Source organism: Odontesthes bonariensis, chromosome 13 (genome assembly GCF_027942865.1).
Source record: "Odontesthes bonariensis isolate fOdoBon6 chromosome 13, fOdoBon6.hap1, whole genome shotgun sequence".
Lineage (NCBI taxonomy): Eukaryota > Metazoa > Chordata > Actinopteri > Atheriniformes > Atherinopsidae > Odontesthes > Odontesthes bonariensis.
In genome coordinates, this window is record NC_134518.1 from 19,806,636 (window position 1) to 19,820,944 (window position 14,309).

At 43.5% G+C, this 14,309-nt stretch overlaps 1 protein-coding gene across 50 annotated transcripts in view; it reads left to right on the top strand.

The window, feature by feature from the left end:
* LOC142397750 (protocadherin gamma-C5-like) overlaps positions 1 to 14,309 on the top strand; it is a 260,382-nt gene that overhangs the window by 241,333 nt on the left and 4,740 nt on the right. For 25 of the 50 annotated variants that reach the window (XM_075481403.1, XM_075481402.1, XM_075481404.1 and 22 more), the window contains exons 2-3: positions 11,104 to 11,162; positions 12,096 to 12,149. In XM_075481403.1, the coding sequence (XP_075337518.1) occupies positions 11,104 to 11,162; positions 12,096 to 12,149 (113 nt within the window). Of the gene's footprint in view, positions 1 to 482; positions 3,064 to 3,869; positions 6,662 to 10,212; positions 10,357 to 11,103; positions 11,163 to 12,095; positions 12,150 to 14,309 lie in introns of those variants that run through there. The other 25 variants (XM_075481421.1, XM_075481419.1, XM_075481416.1 and 22 more) reach the window with 9 other exon arrangements.

Below are 14,309 nucleotides of genomic sequence, written 5' to 3' on the forward strand. Positions count from 1 at the left end.
GTCTGAACGATTTTTACCTTGTTTAATTTCCTTATTTTCATTCCCTGCGTTTACTGACCTTCTCAAATGACAAAGTTTATGCACAAAAATATAGATACAAATGCTTTAAAATAGTGTCCTCTGGGTAAACAGTAAAACCACTAAAATATAATCTATATCAACACGAATCTATCTTATAACGTAAAGAAAATGACTAAATACAGCCTAGTCTTTTATTTAATATTCACATAAGTCAGTTGATAATTACATGGAGTCTGTAGTATTTTTGTTTTATCATATCGTAAAAAGAAAAAAAAAGTCGATGTGTCCGTGATGCTGCTGCTCAGTTTCCTTCTCATTGGATGCCAGAGAGGGATGCTGAGCACCAATCACATACAGAACTGTACAAAGAGATCTACTCCCTCCCCCACGCAGCTTCAGCATTCACAATGCTCGGAGTGTGAGAATAGTAGGTAAATGGTTCATTTACTTGGAGTACAAGGTTTTATCTTAATCTAATATTTGATCATGAGTATTTATCATTCTCATTGGATATGTTGCACTCTTTGGATATGGATTGTGGCTTTGTGATCTTCGTTCATGTGGAATGGAAATAAAATGAAATCGGGGATGACAAAGAGAAAAGGATACAGAGACTGGAGATGGCTGGCTCTTTGGTGGCATCATTTCTTTCTCCTATGGAATACAATTGAGGGACAGACTCGTTACAGCATCCAGGAGGAGTTGAAACGGGGCTCTGTGGTAGGAAATCTTGCCAAAGATCTAGGTTTGGGACTGTCAGACATTTTTGACCGTAAACTACACGTCGCTTCTGAGGCTGGTGAGCAGTATTTCAGTGTGGATGCGGGGAAGGGCGAGCTGGTGGTGAATGACAGAATAGACAGAGAGGCTTTATGCGGACAACGCGCCAGCTGTGTGTTACCTCTGCAAGTCGTTATTGAGGACCCGCTGCAGTTACATCGAATTGAAGTTGAAATACGAGATATTAATGATAATTCTCCAAGTTTCCTTTCCAATGAATTGTCTTTGAATATAGCCGAATTAGCAGCAGTTGGCACGCGTTTTCCTTTGGAGAGCGCAGCGGATCCCGACGTCGGAAGTAACTCACTCAAATCTTACACAATCAGTAAAAATGAGTGTTGCTCCCTTAAAATAAAAGAAATTGAGGGTGGTAAGATGGTTCCAGAACTTGTCTTAGAAAAGTCTCTGGATCGAGAGAAAAAGTCTGTTCATCAAATATTACTAACAGCTTTAGATGGAGGGAATCCTGTAAGATCCGGAACCACGCAAATAAGCATAAACGTTCTTGACATTAATGATAATTTCCCAGTGTTTGAGAAAAACCTCTACAAAGTATCCCTGGGTGAAAAAAGCAAAAAGGGAGCTATTGTTATCAAACCCAAAGCTGCAGATGCGGATGAAGGTTTAAATGGCGAAATTGAATTCTCATTTGGCTCGCGGACACCATCTTCTGTGTTGACAATCTTCGATATTAACTCTTTAACAGGTGAAATCTCCCTGAAGGGGGAGTTAGACTATGAAACTATCAAGTCATATGACATTGATGTAACTGCTAAAGATAAAGGTAGTCCTCAAATGGAGGGTCACTGTCGTGTGCAGATTGATATTAATGATATCAATGACAACGTTCCTGAAATAGTTTTCACTTCGCAGCCTAAACCTGTGCGCGAGGACGCACCAAGTGGCACAGTAGTTGCTTTGATCAGTGCGCGAGACCTCGACTCCAGTGATAATGGCAAAGTAACGTTACAGCTCACCAAGGGCTCCCCTTTTACTCTGAAACCTTCCTTTTCTAATAACTATGCACTGGTAACCAGCGGTGCTTTAGACAGAGAGAGCTCCTCTCAATATAACATCGAGATAATAGCCACTGATTCTGGCTCTCCGCCTCTTTCGAGTAAGAAAACTATCCCTGTCACAATTACTGATGTAAATGACAACCCTCCGATGTTTAGTCAGTCCTCTTATAATGTTTATCTAAAAGAGAATGGAGTACCAGGTTCTATACTGCACTCAGTGTCAGCATCTGACCTGGATTCTGGTGAAAATGCAAAGATCTCTTACTCCATACTGGACTCTAAAGTGCAGGACATTTCGGTCTCATCGTATGTTTACATTAACTCAGATAACGGCAGCATCTACAGCATGCACTCCTTTGACTATGAGAAACTGAAGGTGTTTCAGATTCAGGTTCAGGCAAAGGACCAGGGCTCTCCGTCTCTCAGCAGCAACGCCACCGTTCATGTTTTTATCCTGGACCAGAACGACAATGCCCCCGCTGTTATTTACCCCTCCTCCGCTGCCCTGGGCTCCCTCTCCCATCAGAGGATGCCCCGCTTCGCTAAAGCGGGTCACCTGGTTACTAAGGTGACGGCCGTGGACGCTGACTCGGGCCATAACGCCTGGATCTCCTACAGACTGGCGGAGGCCACAGACGCCTCTTTGTTCACTGTCAATCTGTACACAGGGGAGGTGAGGACTAAACGCGCTGTGTCCGAGCAGGACGACTCCTCTCAGAGGCTGCTGATAGAGATCAAGGACGACGGGGAACCGGTCCAGTCCTCCACCGTCACGGTGTCCATCGTGCTGGAGGACGGTCTCCATGAGCCCATCTTAGACCTCCGACACAAACTGTCCGAGCCCAGCAAGAAAACCGGGAGAATCACCCTTTATTTGATTCTCTCTCTGGCCTCGGTGTCCGTGCTGTCTCTGGTGACCTTTCTCATCTTAGCGGTGAAATGCATCAGGAACAGCAGCAGCAGCGGTGGCTGCTGCATGAGACGGAGCGACTGTGATGATTACAAGAACCCAAACAGAAACCTGCAGATTCAGCTCAACACTGATGGACCTATAAAGTACGTGGAGGTCCTGGGAGGAGACATGATGTCTCAGAGTCAGTCCTTCAGGTCCTGCATGTCTCCGATGTCAGAGTACAGTGATTTCACTTTGATTAAACCCAGCAGCACCACAGACTTTAAGGAGGTGATCAGTGTTCTGGATGCGTCTTTACCCGACAGCACCTGGACCTTTGAGAGCCAGCAGGTGAGCAGAAACAGGGAACCCTGTGGGGAATCTTTTAAAGTAATCTAGGATTAATTTAATTTACTTTTTTAAGCTTGTGATTCTTGCTTAACTATAGGTGCTGCTATTTTTCCTTGGTAGCTGACCAGTGTTGCATCACCTGTATAACAGAACACATTTTCTTTTTCAGTCTTATTGTTTATAAAGTGGCTATCGTGATACATCTATATTGGACTTCTGGAAAAAGAAACGCTTTCCAGTGTTATTCCTCCATATTCCTTAACTATTATTTTGAATAATTTTATATCAATTGGTATTTTCATCTCAACCATCTCAACATGTACTTTTCATGCTGATTGCATTGTCAGCATGTTCTGATGCGTCATTTTGGTATGTTTCCGTCCATACTTTAAGATGCTTTTTTTTTCCTTATCTCTAAATAAAAACGATTCGTGATATTCATTTATCCTGATAGAACATATCAAGATAACATTACATATTGCTGTAAACCTAACCTTGGGGGAAAGGCAGTTTGGAAACAATGCCCCCATGCGGAACCAAAAAGCACTGCTTTAAGTGGCTTCTGCACCACACCACGAGCAGCGTTCATGGAGAGAGCTTATTGGGAGCACTGGGTAGTTCTTTTTTGCAGTTTTATAAAGTTAACTTATCTCTTCCGTGTATCTGTCTGTTATAAAAATGAATTTTGCCTAGTCTTGCCACACCCTTTGTTGAGTTTTTCATCTGTCACTGTCCTCTCAAACTTTTAAGACTTGTTACTGGTTGTAACTCCTCTCAGTGGAAAAGCAGCACTGAAAAGTTTTGTGTGTGCGTGTCTGTGTGAAGTGTGACAGCACTGGTCCAACCCTGTCTTCCAATGAGAGGGAAGGCCTCTGTGCTCTCTCCCCGCCCATGAAGGGAGTGAGGTGGAGGACACAGAGCGGGGAGTTTAGTGGAGTCAGAAAATACTTTGATTTTCGTCCTTGTTTTTTTTCTTTAAACTCGGCCGTCATGATCATATCAAAGCTTCCTATCGCTTTGCTTTTAGAATGGAAATGTTTACATCGAGTCGTGTAGTCTCGTTCTAACACTACTATGGATTCGTTACGGTGAAATAAGAAGTCAGAAACTTTCCCGATCCTCGGAGCGCGGCACAATGGACTCCAGACAGAGGAAGCGCTCTGGAGGAGGGAGGCTGTGGAGGATTTATTTCTATCTGGCCTGCGTCTCCTCTGCGTCCGCTCAGCTCAGCTATTCCGTATCGGAGGAACTAAGTCCGGGCTCTGTCGTTGGGAACATCGCAAAAGATTTGAGTCTCACTGCTCAGCGGATTATCCAAAGGAGGTTACGGGTGGTCTCGGAGTCATCGGTGCAGTATTTCGAGGTAAAGCAGGCGAGCGGCGATTTGGTTATTAAACAAAAAATTGACAGGGAACAATTGTGTGAACGGAGTGCGACGTGTTCGCTGCACCTTCAACTACTTCTGGATGATCCATTAGAGATTTATCGCATTGTTGTGGACGTTCTGGATGTGAATGACAACGCACCGCAGTTCTCAACCAGCAACATTTCTTTGGAGGTATCAGAGGCGGCCGCGCCAGGGACACGGTTCCGTTTGGAGAGCGCACACGATCCAGACGTGGGTACCAACTCCTTACGCACTTACCATGTGGCTGCCAATGACTTCTTCATTTTGAATGTCCAAACTAAAAGTGACGGCAGCAAGTTTCCAGAGCTAGTGGTGGATAAACCTTTGGACAGGGAGACCCAGGCCTCGTTTCGCCTGTTGCTCACTGCTGTGGATGGGGGTCAGCCGGAGAAATCTGGCTCAACTCTTTTGCTCATTAAAATTCTGGACGTAAATGACAATGCACCGGTCTTTGATGAGACAGTAAAGAAAGTTACGCTTTTAGAAAATGTTGCACGAGGCACTTTAGTAACGAAATTAAACGCCACGGATGCTGATTCGGGTAACAACGGTGAAATATCATTCCTATTTAGTAAATACACACCGGACCATGTTCTCCAGCTTTTCAGCGTTGATTCTAAAAACGGGGAGATCCGCGTTAAGGGCGATGTGGATTACGAGAAGGCTGCTGCATATCACATCACAGTGCAGGCCAGAGATGATGGCTCTCCTGCGATGGAGGGTTCCTGTAATGTCATAGTGGACATCATTGATGTGAATGACAATGCACCAGAGGTGACACTGACGTCATTGACCAGCCCCATTCGAGAAGACTCAGCACCACAGACTGTGATAGCTCTCATAAGTGCACGGGACCTGGACTCTGGTGTGAATGGAGAGGTCACATTGAGTATCCCACCAGGCTTGCCATTCAAACTGAATTCAGCTTTTGGCATGCATTACAGTCTCATCACAGCCGGTAAACTGGACCGTGAGACTATCCCAGAGTACACAGTGGTCATCAAGGCCACTGATGCTGGCTCACCTCCCCTTTCATCCCAAACCACCTTTGTGGTGACGCTCTCAGATGTAAATGACAATGCCCCCACATTCTCCCAGCCTTCATATTCTGTGGACATCCCAGAGAACAATGCCCCCAGCTCCCCCATTGCTGCAGTTTCTGCCACTGACCCAGACCTTGGTGAAAATGCTCACATCTCCTATTCCATCCTTCCCAGCATGGTTCAGGGCTCATCCATATCATCTTATGTGTACATTAACCCAGAGAGCGGCCACATCTACAGCATGCGCTCCCTGGATCATGAGAAGCTCAATGCTTTTCGTATTGAGGTTCAGGCCCGGGATGCTGGGGTGCCCTCACGGACAACAAATGTCACTGTGCATGTGTTTGTGGTAGATGTCAACGACAATGCACCACTTATTGTTCACCCCTCCTACCCGAAAGACAAAAGATTGCAGCTCACTGTGCCCCCGTCTGCTGGCTCAGGGTACCTCATAAATAAACTGGTTGGGGTGGATGCAGACAGTGGGCACAATGCATGGTTGTTTTACTCAATCGCTCCTGGACCAAATGCTGGCATGTTCCGTATTGGGGCCCACTCTGGGGAGCTCCGCACAGCCCGGAAGTGGGCCGAGGAGGAAGTTGACTCAACCTATGATATAATGGTCATCATCCAGGATAATGGTGACCCACCAAAGTCCTGCTCTGTGAACATTACAGTAACGGTGGATGAGAAGGGCACAGCTGAAGATGCTCCTGTAAACCCTCGCCACAACCACTTTTATCACCGCACAGGGATGTCGGATATCACTTTGTATCTCATAATCTCTCTAGCCTGTGTGTCGGCTGTGTCCTTCATCACATTTGTTGTTCTCATGGTGCGCTGTTTAAGGCACCGTGACCCAGTGCTGGGAGGCTCTGAATGCTGCTGCTACGATCGCCACAGGTCCAGCCGCTACCATCAGAGACCGAGCAAAGACCTGCACCTGCAGCTCAACACTGATGGACCCATACGATACATGGAGGTTGTGGGGGGTTCCCAGGAGCCACATACACGCACCTATAGGCCGTGCTACTCCACCATATCTAGCCGAAGTGACTTTGTATTTATGAAGACACCCATGCTGAGTCACAACAACACACTCAACATGACGCTCAGCAGGAAGCACCTTATGAGCCCAGCCAGTGAGGTGAGGGTTAACAGGGACAGGAAATGTTGTGCTGTTGGGATAAGACCAATATGGTGTTTCAGTCCAAATGAATGTTCATAGATTTTGAAAATCTTTAGATGTATAAAAATTATGTTTTGATCATGTTATTCTATACCCACAAAGAAAATGACAGTGAAAAGTATTTTATATGAAACTCCACTTGCTTAATTGAAGGATCCCGTTCTATTCTTTGTTGATATACTAGACAGGTTTAGGCAGAGTAGAAAAGAGCTTAATATTTATTCTTACCCCAGGCTAGCAAATGCACTCACTATCAGTAACAAGAGAGAGCTTTCTTTATGGACAAGAAAGGTGCAAATACAGATTTGTGAAGAGGACAGTACGTGGTTGAAGGTTGTTGAAATGTCAAAGGAAAAGGAAATGAGGAAACATTAGTACTTAACAGATGGAGAGGAGGAGACACCCAGATGAAAATGGGTCCTGCAGAGTTGACTCAGTGAAATGGCTGGGAGATAGAGAGGAACAGGATGACAGAAGGAGAGATGGGGAGGGGGGTGAAGGAGAGGAAAATGGTAAGAGGGGTGGAGGGCGAGAGCCAAAGAATAAAGCAGTAGCTGCAAAACAGGAATTCATGGGGTCGTCGGCCTGACCCCTGACTTCCTGTTGTCCTCTGAACTTTGCTGATTGGTTCCAGGACTCACACATGTGAGGCTGTGCTTGCTGTATCAGATTTGTGCAGCCATTTGTAATTGTCATCTATAGATCTGACTTTTTCCGTTTTCAGCTCTAAGATTTCAGTGAAAGATAACCAGATACTGACTGCATGTATAAGACACACAGACAGCCCGTTTAGTGGTTCAATGCCTAGAAAGTGCTGGCAGGGATAGAAAATGGCTGACATTGCTTTCATGAATGTGATTCACTTTTGTGAAATTCAGTGGGGAAAAGAGGCTTTATCATTTTTAATCCATTTATCAGGATTTATCTTGTCAGTTTGATGAAAGGTTTATGTTTAGGGGTTGTTATGGTATCTGGGGTACTCCCTTAATGATATTTACCTTTCACTCTATATAACATATTCACATTTTCCTTTTTTTTTGCAACTTTGTGCTACAAAGACTGCTCTTGAGTCATGTTGTCCCTGAGGGCAGCAGGGTGCCATCTGTCTCCCTGTTGTAGTGACACGTGTGCAATGAGGACAGCAGTGGAAAAGAGGTAGAGGAACAGCTAACTGGAAAGGAAGGACTGCTTTATGCATGTGTGCCACAGTGACAGAAGGCACAGGCCATAATTGGGTTTTATAGCAGCAGCCAGGACTACGGGTGTTTATGTGTTTGTGTGGATGAGATTATGCATATAAAGCATCAGGCACGAGGAGCCCTCTAGTAGTGTGTAATTTTAGCAGGACTCAGGGGAATTAGTGTCTTCCCACTGTCCCCCTTTGTATCATCTATTCATCTGCAGTATCCTGTTTTGGAGCATGGCGTGAGTTTGATTCTTTCGTCTTTCACTGAATCATTTGTCTCAGGATTTGAATATTCTCATGGCTCCGAGTCATGTATCTTATATGCGTTTGCTTGGGTTGGCACATGCTCTTAGTTGGACTTAGTTGGGTTTTTACTTAATATGCTTTGCTATCGATGTTAAAGACGCACATGTAATGAACTGGCGGTTCAGTCAGACTATAGTTAAGTGACTTGTCATTTCAATCATGAATTTTGTTTGTTAGTGAAATGGACTCAACATTTTAGAGATTAAATACCTTGATTTACACAACAATAATCATTGCCAAGACAAATGCTTTGCTGTGTAAAGGTTAAAAGCTGTAGTGTGTATGTGTGTGCTATAAATGATCACAGCAACCAAACAGAATCTCTTCTCCAGTGCTGTCCAGCTCTGGTTATTTTTCACCAACACAAGTGTTGCACGTTTCAAAACAAAGAGCAAGGCAGACTTGCATAACTGTAGGAAGTCTGTGTATGTGCGGTATTTTTCACTCTTATGTTCGAGAGTGAAAAAGGGATGACATTATACTTTTGTACACCTGGATAAACTTTAGTGTATCGTGATAGAGAGGTGGTTAACCAGTCAGCCAGATGTTTTCTTGTAAAGCTCCAACTCACATGCTTACAAATATCCTGGATGGCACCCAGATGTGCCCATGTGCTGATCAGTCCAGATTACACCCCTGACAAATGCAGCTCTACATATCATAGTCCTTCAACTGACATATATCATGGTGTATCACAATCAGGTTGTAAGTTTCCTCAGAGCTCTTTGAATCGACTGAAAGATGTATGGGAAGCAGACAGATGACTTTTAAAGCTTCCAGGTTAGTGTGACTGCCTTTGTGTTGAGAATTTAGGTCGACAGAGCTGTAATCCCACCATCCACCTCTGCATTGGCAGAGTGTGCCTGACTAGTCTGTCTGACCTTCACTCTTAGCCGTGGAAAAACATATGCTTTGAAAACACAACATCTTGTGCAATTTGTAATATGATGATGGCTGGATCTGAAGTCATTTACATTTTAATCCTTTAAACATTTTAAGCCTTTAAACCTCTGTTGTTAACTGCTACCTTAACTGTCATAAGAACTTAACTCCAACAAGATGGTTGTTCAGCTAACTATTGTTAAGACCCAAAATATGACTTCTTACATGTTCAGATGAGAATTGCATTCATATGTTTATTAAATGTCTGCTTGCACCATCTTGACCACAGTGAAGCTTACCATGACATTAGATAAGGTGTATGCATTGGAGTGCAGTATCCCGGCAGATTATGTTCGACTTTCCTTCACACACCTAGTGAGATCTGACCTCAGAGCCGAGAAGCATGTGTCTGAATGTGTGGTGAGAACGAGTCACTCAGCTGGAATGCTGGGCCTCTTTCTGTGGATGTTTGCCTCTACACTGTGCTCATCTTATTCTCTCCCTACAACTCAGACAGACCCCACCCCACCACCAGCACCACCACCACACATCTCTCAGTCCATTTATAGACTATAAACATCGACCGAGCTCTACTTTAAAGGAGGATAAGATCTGAGCTGAGATTCTCATCGATGGGTGTTTCAGGTTGTAATGATAGCAACTTGTTCATTCTGGTATTTCAGTGTGGACACCACAGCAGTCCTGACTTTATCTGAGTGTTTTTCTTCCTGGGAGCTACACGGCCATTACTGAACATTGACCCTTTTGAAAGCAACACTCATAATGAATCATCTAATATCTATTTTCACTCTGTACAACATGCATTACGGTGCCATTCACTCATTGTTTTTCACGGAATGGCCACTGATTCCATGTACAGTTCAATTTCTTCTTCATTCTTTACAGGTCCTTAACTTGTATTTAGAAAAATAATAATACTCTGTTCCCCTTTTCACATCTTTACAAACTCTCCCGTCTTTCTGTAAATGTATTAATTTACCTGTATTCAGGTAACAGATCCTCCATTGACAATAACCAACAGATTATCTGTAATTTTTATGTAGTAATTTAGTGGATTGTGTCTATCATTTTTCTCTCCTGCTCACTTGTTTCTTTCCATCATTCCCTCGGGTAGGACAATCCTTTTAATAATGCAGCACATCTTGCTGCTGGCCTCTCTCTCCAGCGAGCTCTTGTGTCGATTAGGCAGCAGAATCTGGAGCCGAGCCAGGGTTCTATTCACCGCATCACTGCACAACAAGAGAGCTCAAGAGAGAGGGTAAGAGCTAGAGAGATGGAAAAGAGATGGTGGCAGGGCCAGTGAGGTAGAGATGGACAGGAGTGCAGTGAGCTTGAAGACATTAATAGAGAGTAGCAGGAACGTACAGAGCGGAAAGAGGCTTTTTCACTTCTAAGTGACTAGCATAGCCATTTTTCCTTTAAGTTTTGTTTTTTGACTTACAAACATCCAACATCTGCATCTACACTCAGGGTAACTTTTCAGTCTGCCCCTTAAACAGTGTCCTGGTTTTGTCTTAACTATAAAATATTAACTTGCTTTTTTGCCTCCTCTTTATATGCAGTGTCATCCACTGAGATAAACCTTAGGACATTTCGCTCATCTCTGGTTACGTTGCTGCACTTTTCTGTTTTTCAGCTCAGTGATCACTTAACTGTTCATCTCATTCTCTTTTTCATACCATCTACCTTTTTGTTTTCAATCTTGTGTCCAGTCTTTTTAAGCAGTGCCCAAGTGTGTGTGTGTGTGTGTGTGTTTGTGTGCGAGTGAGCAGCATTTTGTGCCCCTTAGTTTTTACAGCATAGATGGCTGAACATACAGATATTAGTGGCCCCCTTTGTTAAGCCATACTGAGAAGCTGGAAAAGGGTCTCTAAATCATAACAAAAGGATATACACAGACACACAGACATTTTCATATCCAGCACAGACATACATCCTACAAAACATATTGCTGTTGCTGCAGTGAAACATCCACTTCATGCTGCATCTTCTGTTCTCTTCACAGCAAAAGCCTCCCAACAATGACTGGCGCTTTACACAGGGACAGAGACCTGGACCAAGCGGGTGAGTAAACAGAGACACGCTTGCACACACTGACAAAATGTCCAATAATATCAACACCGCGTTCTCGCTCTTTGTAAAGACAAAAGAGTTAGAAAGGATGAGGGGAAAAAAAAAACAAGAGGAAAGTGCTGTAACCATAACAACCCACTGCCTGCAAGGTGCTGATTGTAAAGTACTGATGAGATCAGTCTTTTTCTGACTTTGATTTAAAGCATAATATTGATAGTGGTCACATTTCATGTGAATGACGCTGCTGAGTGCATTCAGATTCCTGATTAAGCCTCCTGAACAAGCATCTCTGCCTGTGTCCAGGCTGCTTTTTAAAATGGCTGCCGCAGCTTCCACTCCCCTCCCCCTTCCATGCTGTTCCTTCCCTCTCTGCCCTCCCTGCGCCTGTGCACCATCACTCAGTACTGCTGATGAAGGACAGTGACCAGAGCTGGAGGGGGGATGGGATAGTGTGTTTATCCATCTTGCTCTCTCTTTCTATTCCTCCATCATGACTTGATATTGAGACTGTTGACACGCCTGTTAAGCGGCAGCAGATTAATTGTGTTTTTCTATTTCTTTTGTGTGGTTTAATGAGAATGTGTGTTGCTATTTGTCCATGTTGTTTGGGCAACAATAGATTGTGTGCAGTGGGACTTATCCAGATGGTGATTGCACATCACATTCTGTGTGTCAAAGCTTATCCCTGAATCATACCGGCTGTAGTAAAAAGCTCCACTCTCAGGACATGAGCCAATGTAGTTTTAGAGGACCACTAGGATTATAAAAGAAAGAACAATGTCTTCAAATGTCTTGAATTGTATGCGGGACCCAACACATTTCCCTCTGAGATATCTCAGAACTGTCCTTCTCTTTAAACTTATCCTAACCCTCAGGCAAATACACAGTGGTTTTTTCAGGCTGTATAACCTGTTGTGTTTTTAGTCCCCACATGCCATACGGTACACACATACGATGGACGCCGAAGAGTGGGACAAGGTACTAATTTAGACCTAGACACTGTATGGTCACTTTCTGCCCTTTGCAGCGGATCAGAGTTTAGTTTTGTGAATTCGTCCCTCCACGGCTAAGGGCAGAGAGTGACTGAAATTCTTTAGCTAGTGCACTGCATTTGAGTGCTGTGCTGTGTGTAGCTGTACCTAACCCATAGCTTCTGTTAGTTTCCCTAAAAGTTTGATGGGGTTTGTTGTTTATCGATGTGCTTAGGCCACAATGCCTGCTGTGGCGTAGAAAGGACTGTGATGCGTTTGTGTGCAGTGTTTTGTAGACTTGCTCTGCCTTGTATGTGTGCTGTACATATAGTCGTTACAGTCTGAGAGCTCCTCTTTCCTCTCCTTCTGAGAGACTCGCTCACCATAAAGTGTTGCCTTTGATGTGTGTCTGTGATGGTTGTAGCTCAACACCACCACATGCAGGCTTTTCATTTGATTTATGAACTGGAGGACAATGAAAAGATCTGTCTTCTGATTGATTTCTGAAAATAAATGTCTGTAAGTTCCTTAGTGAAATTAGACTGTTGAGGTCAGATGGGACAGATGTTGGCATGTACGCCATGTGACTGGAGGAATGGGCTTAAATTAAGTTTGAAGTTAATGTCATCAAGACTGAAGAGGAGCCATCTTTAGAGATAAAACACGTTGTGTGCGGTTGCAGGGAAAAAAAACAACAGCCCTGTCTGGTCAAACCAAGGACATCCCTCTGTGTCCACAGTGTGCAATCTTGCCCACAGGAAGTGATAATCCTGACCAGAGGAAGCGCTCTACAAAACCGCAGGATGTGATAAGCACAAAGAGACTCTAATTTAGCCTAAATGAAGCATTCCCTTTTATCTTAAGTTGTGTGAGAAGACACAAAATGGCTGCCCTGACTGCGCTTTTCCTCAGCCTGTTTCTCATTGGCTGCCTGGCACAAAACTTACATGTTTCACTCCCTCGGTCTCTCTCTGGCACTGAACTGAGAACCACTTCAGAGTTCTGGCAGTACAATCTGGCAACCTGCTCGTCAACAGGGCCTAGTTTTTGTGTTGGAATTCCTTTTTTCACTTTGTCTTATTGTGTCCTTCATTTTCTTTTAATTCCCTGGAGCAGACCAATTTGTCTGTGGGTCTTTTAATTGGCTTAGAGTAGAAAATAGAGTTCCTGTTTACATCCTGTGTGTTTAACACACTGTCTACTTTGCAAAGGTTTTAGGCACTGAAGGTGATAAGAAGATTAGAATAGAAGTAATGCCACCTGTATCTTTTCCATTCACTTTTTCCATATTGACACATCAGCTCTTCTTCTTAGTACTTGCAGGAGAGACTTCACAGCAGCTTTTTATTATTGAAACCGACTCAAAAATGACCTTATACAGGGCTCTGGGCGGTACCATCTGATTCAGGGCTCATTCTTCTTCTTGCAGCTACTGAAGATAGTTCTACTGAAGATAGTATAATGCTGGCTGTAGGATTAGGGTCAATGCACCACAGAGTGACTTACAGACTGATGACACTGTCATGGATATAGTCTTTTCACATACACTTTTACTTTTATCTCATTTGTGATGAACCCTTTACCCATGGTCATCCACTAAGAGCTCTCAGGTGATTTTTGTTGTTAATATAGTGGCTTTAAATGACTTTACATACTTGCTCAACACTTCTAAAACACGTCAAATTACATTTATTTGCTTATCTGCTGATTTAGTGTACCAAATGGATGCAGATAACATACTGCAGTTTTGTTACCTCGATCATCTGAAAATCAAAAGATGGACGTTTATTTGCATTTTTGATTTGATTTGATTTGATTTGATTTATTTATTTAAACTCGAAAAATCATTGAGGGCCTGACCCTCATTTACAATGATGTCGAGTAAAAAAACAAACATATAAAATATAACAATATAAAAATATAAAATAAACATAAAATAAACAACAACATTTGCATCGGCAAGAGAGGCAGGATTAAAGCTTTGTGACCTAGTTGTCAGTTGTAGGGCTTAAGTTGGTGTGCTGCACGTGTGGAAGCAAGTTGGAGACTATTCTGTAGAACGTCTGCTTTCTCTTTTGTTAGCCCCACATGCAAATTGCAGGCTGTAAATACAAAAGGCTTTGAAGGTGAAGTTTACCCAGATGGAAATGTTCAGTGCTCGCTGAGC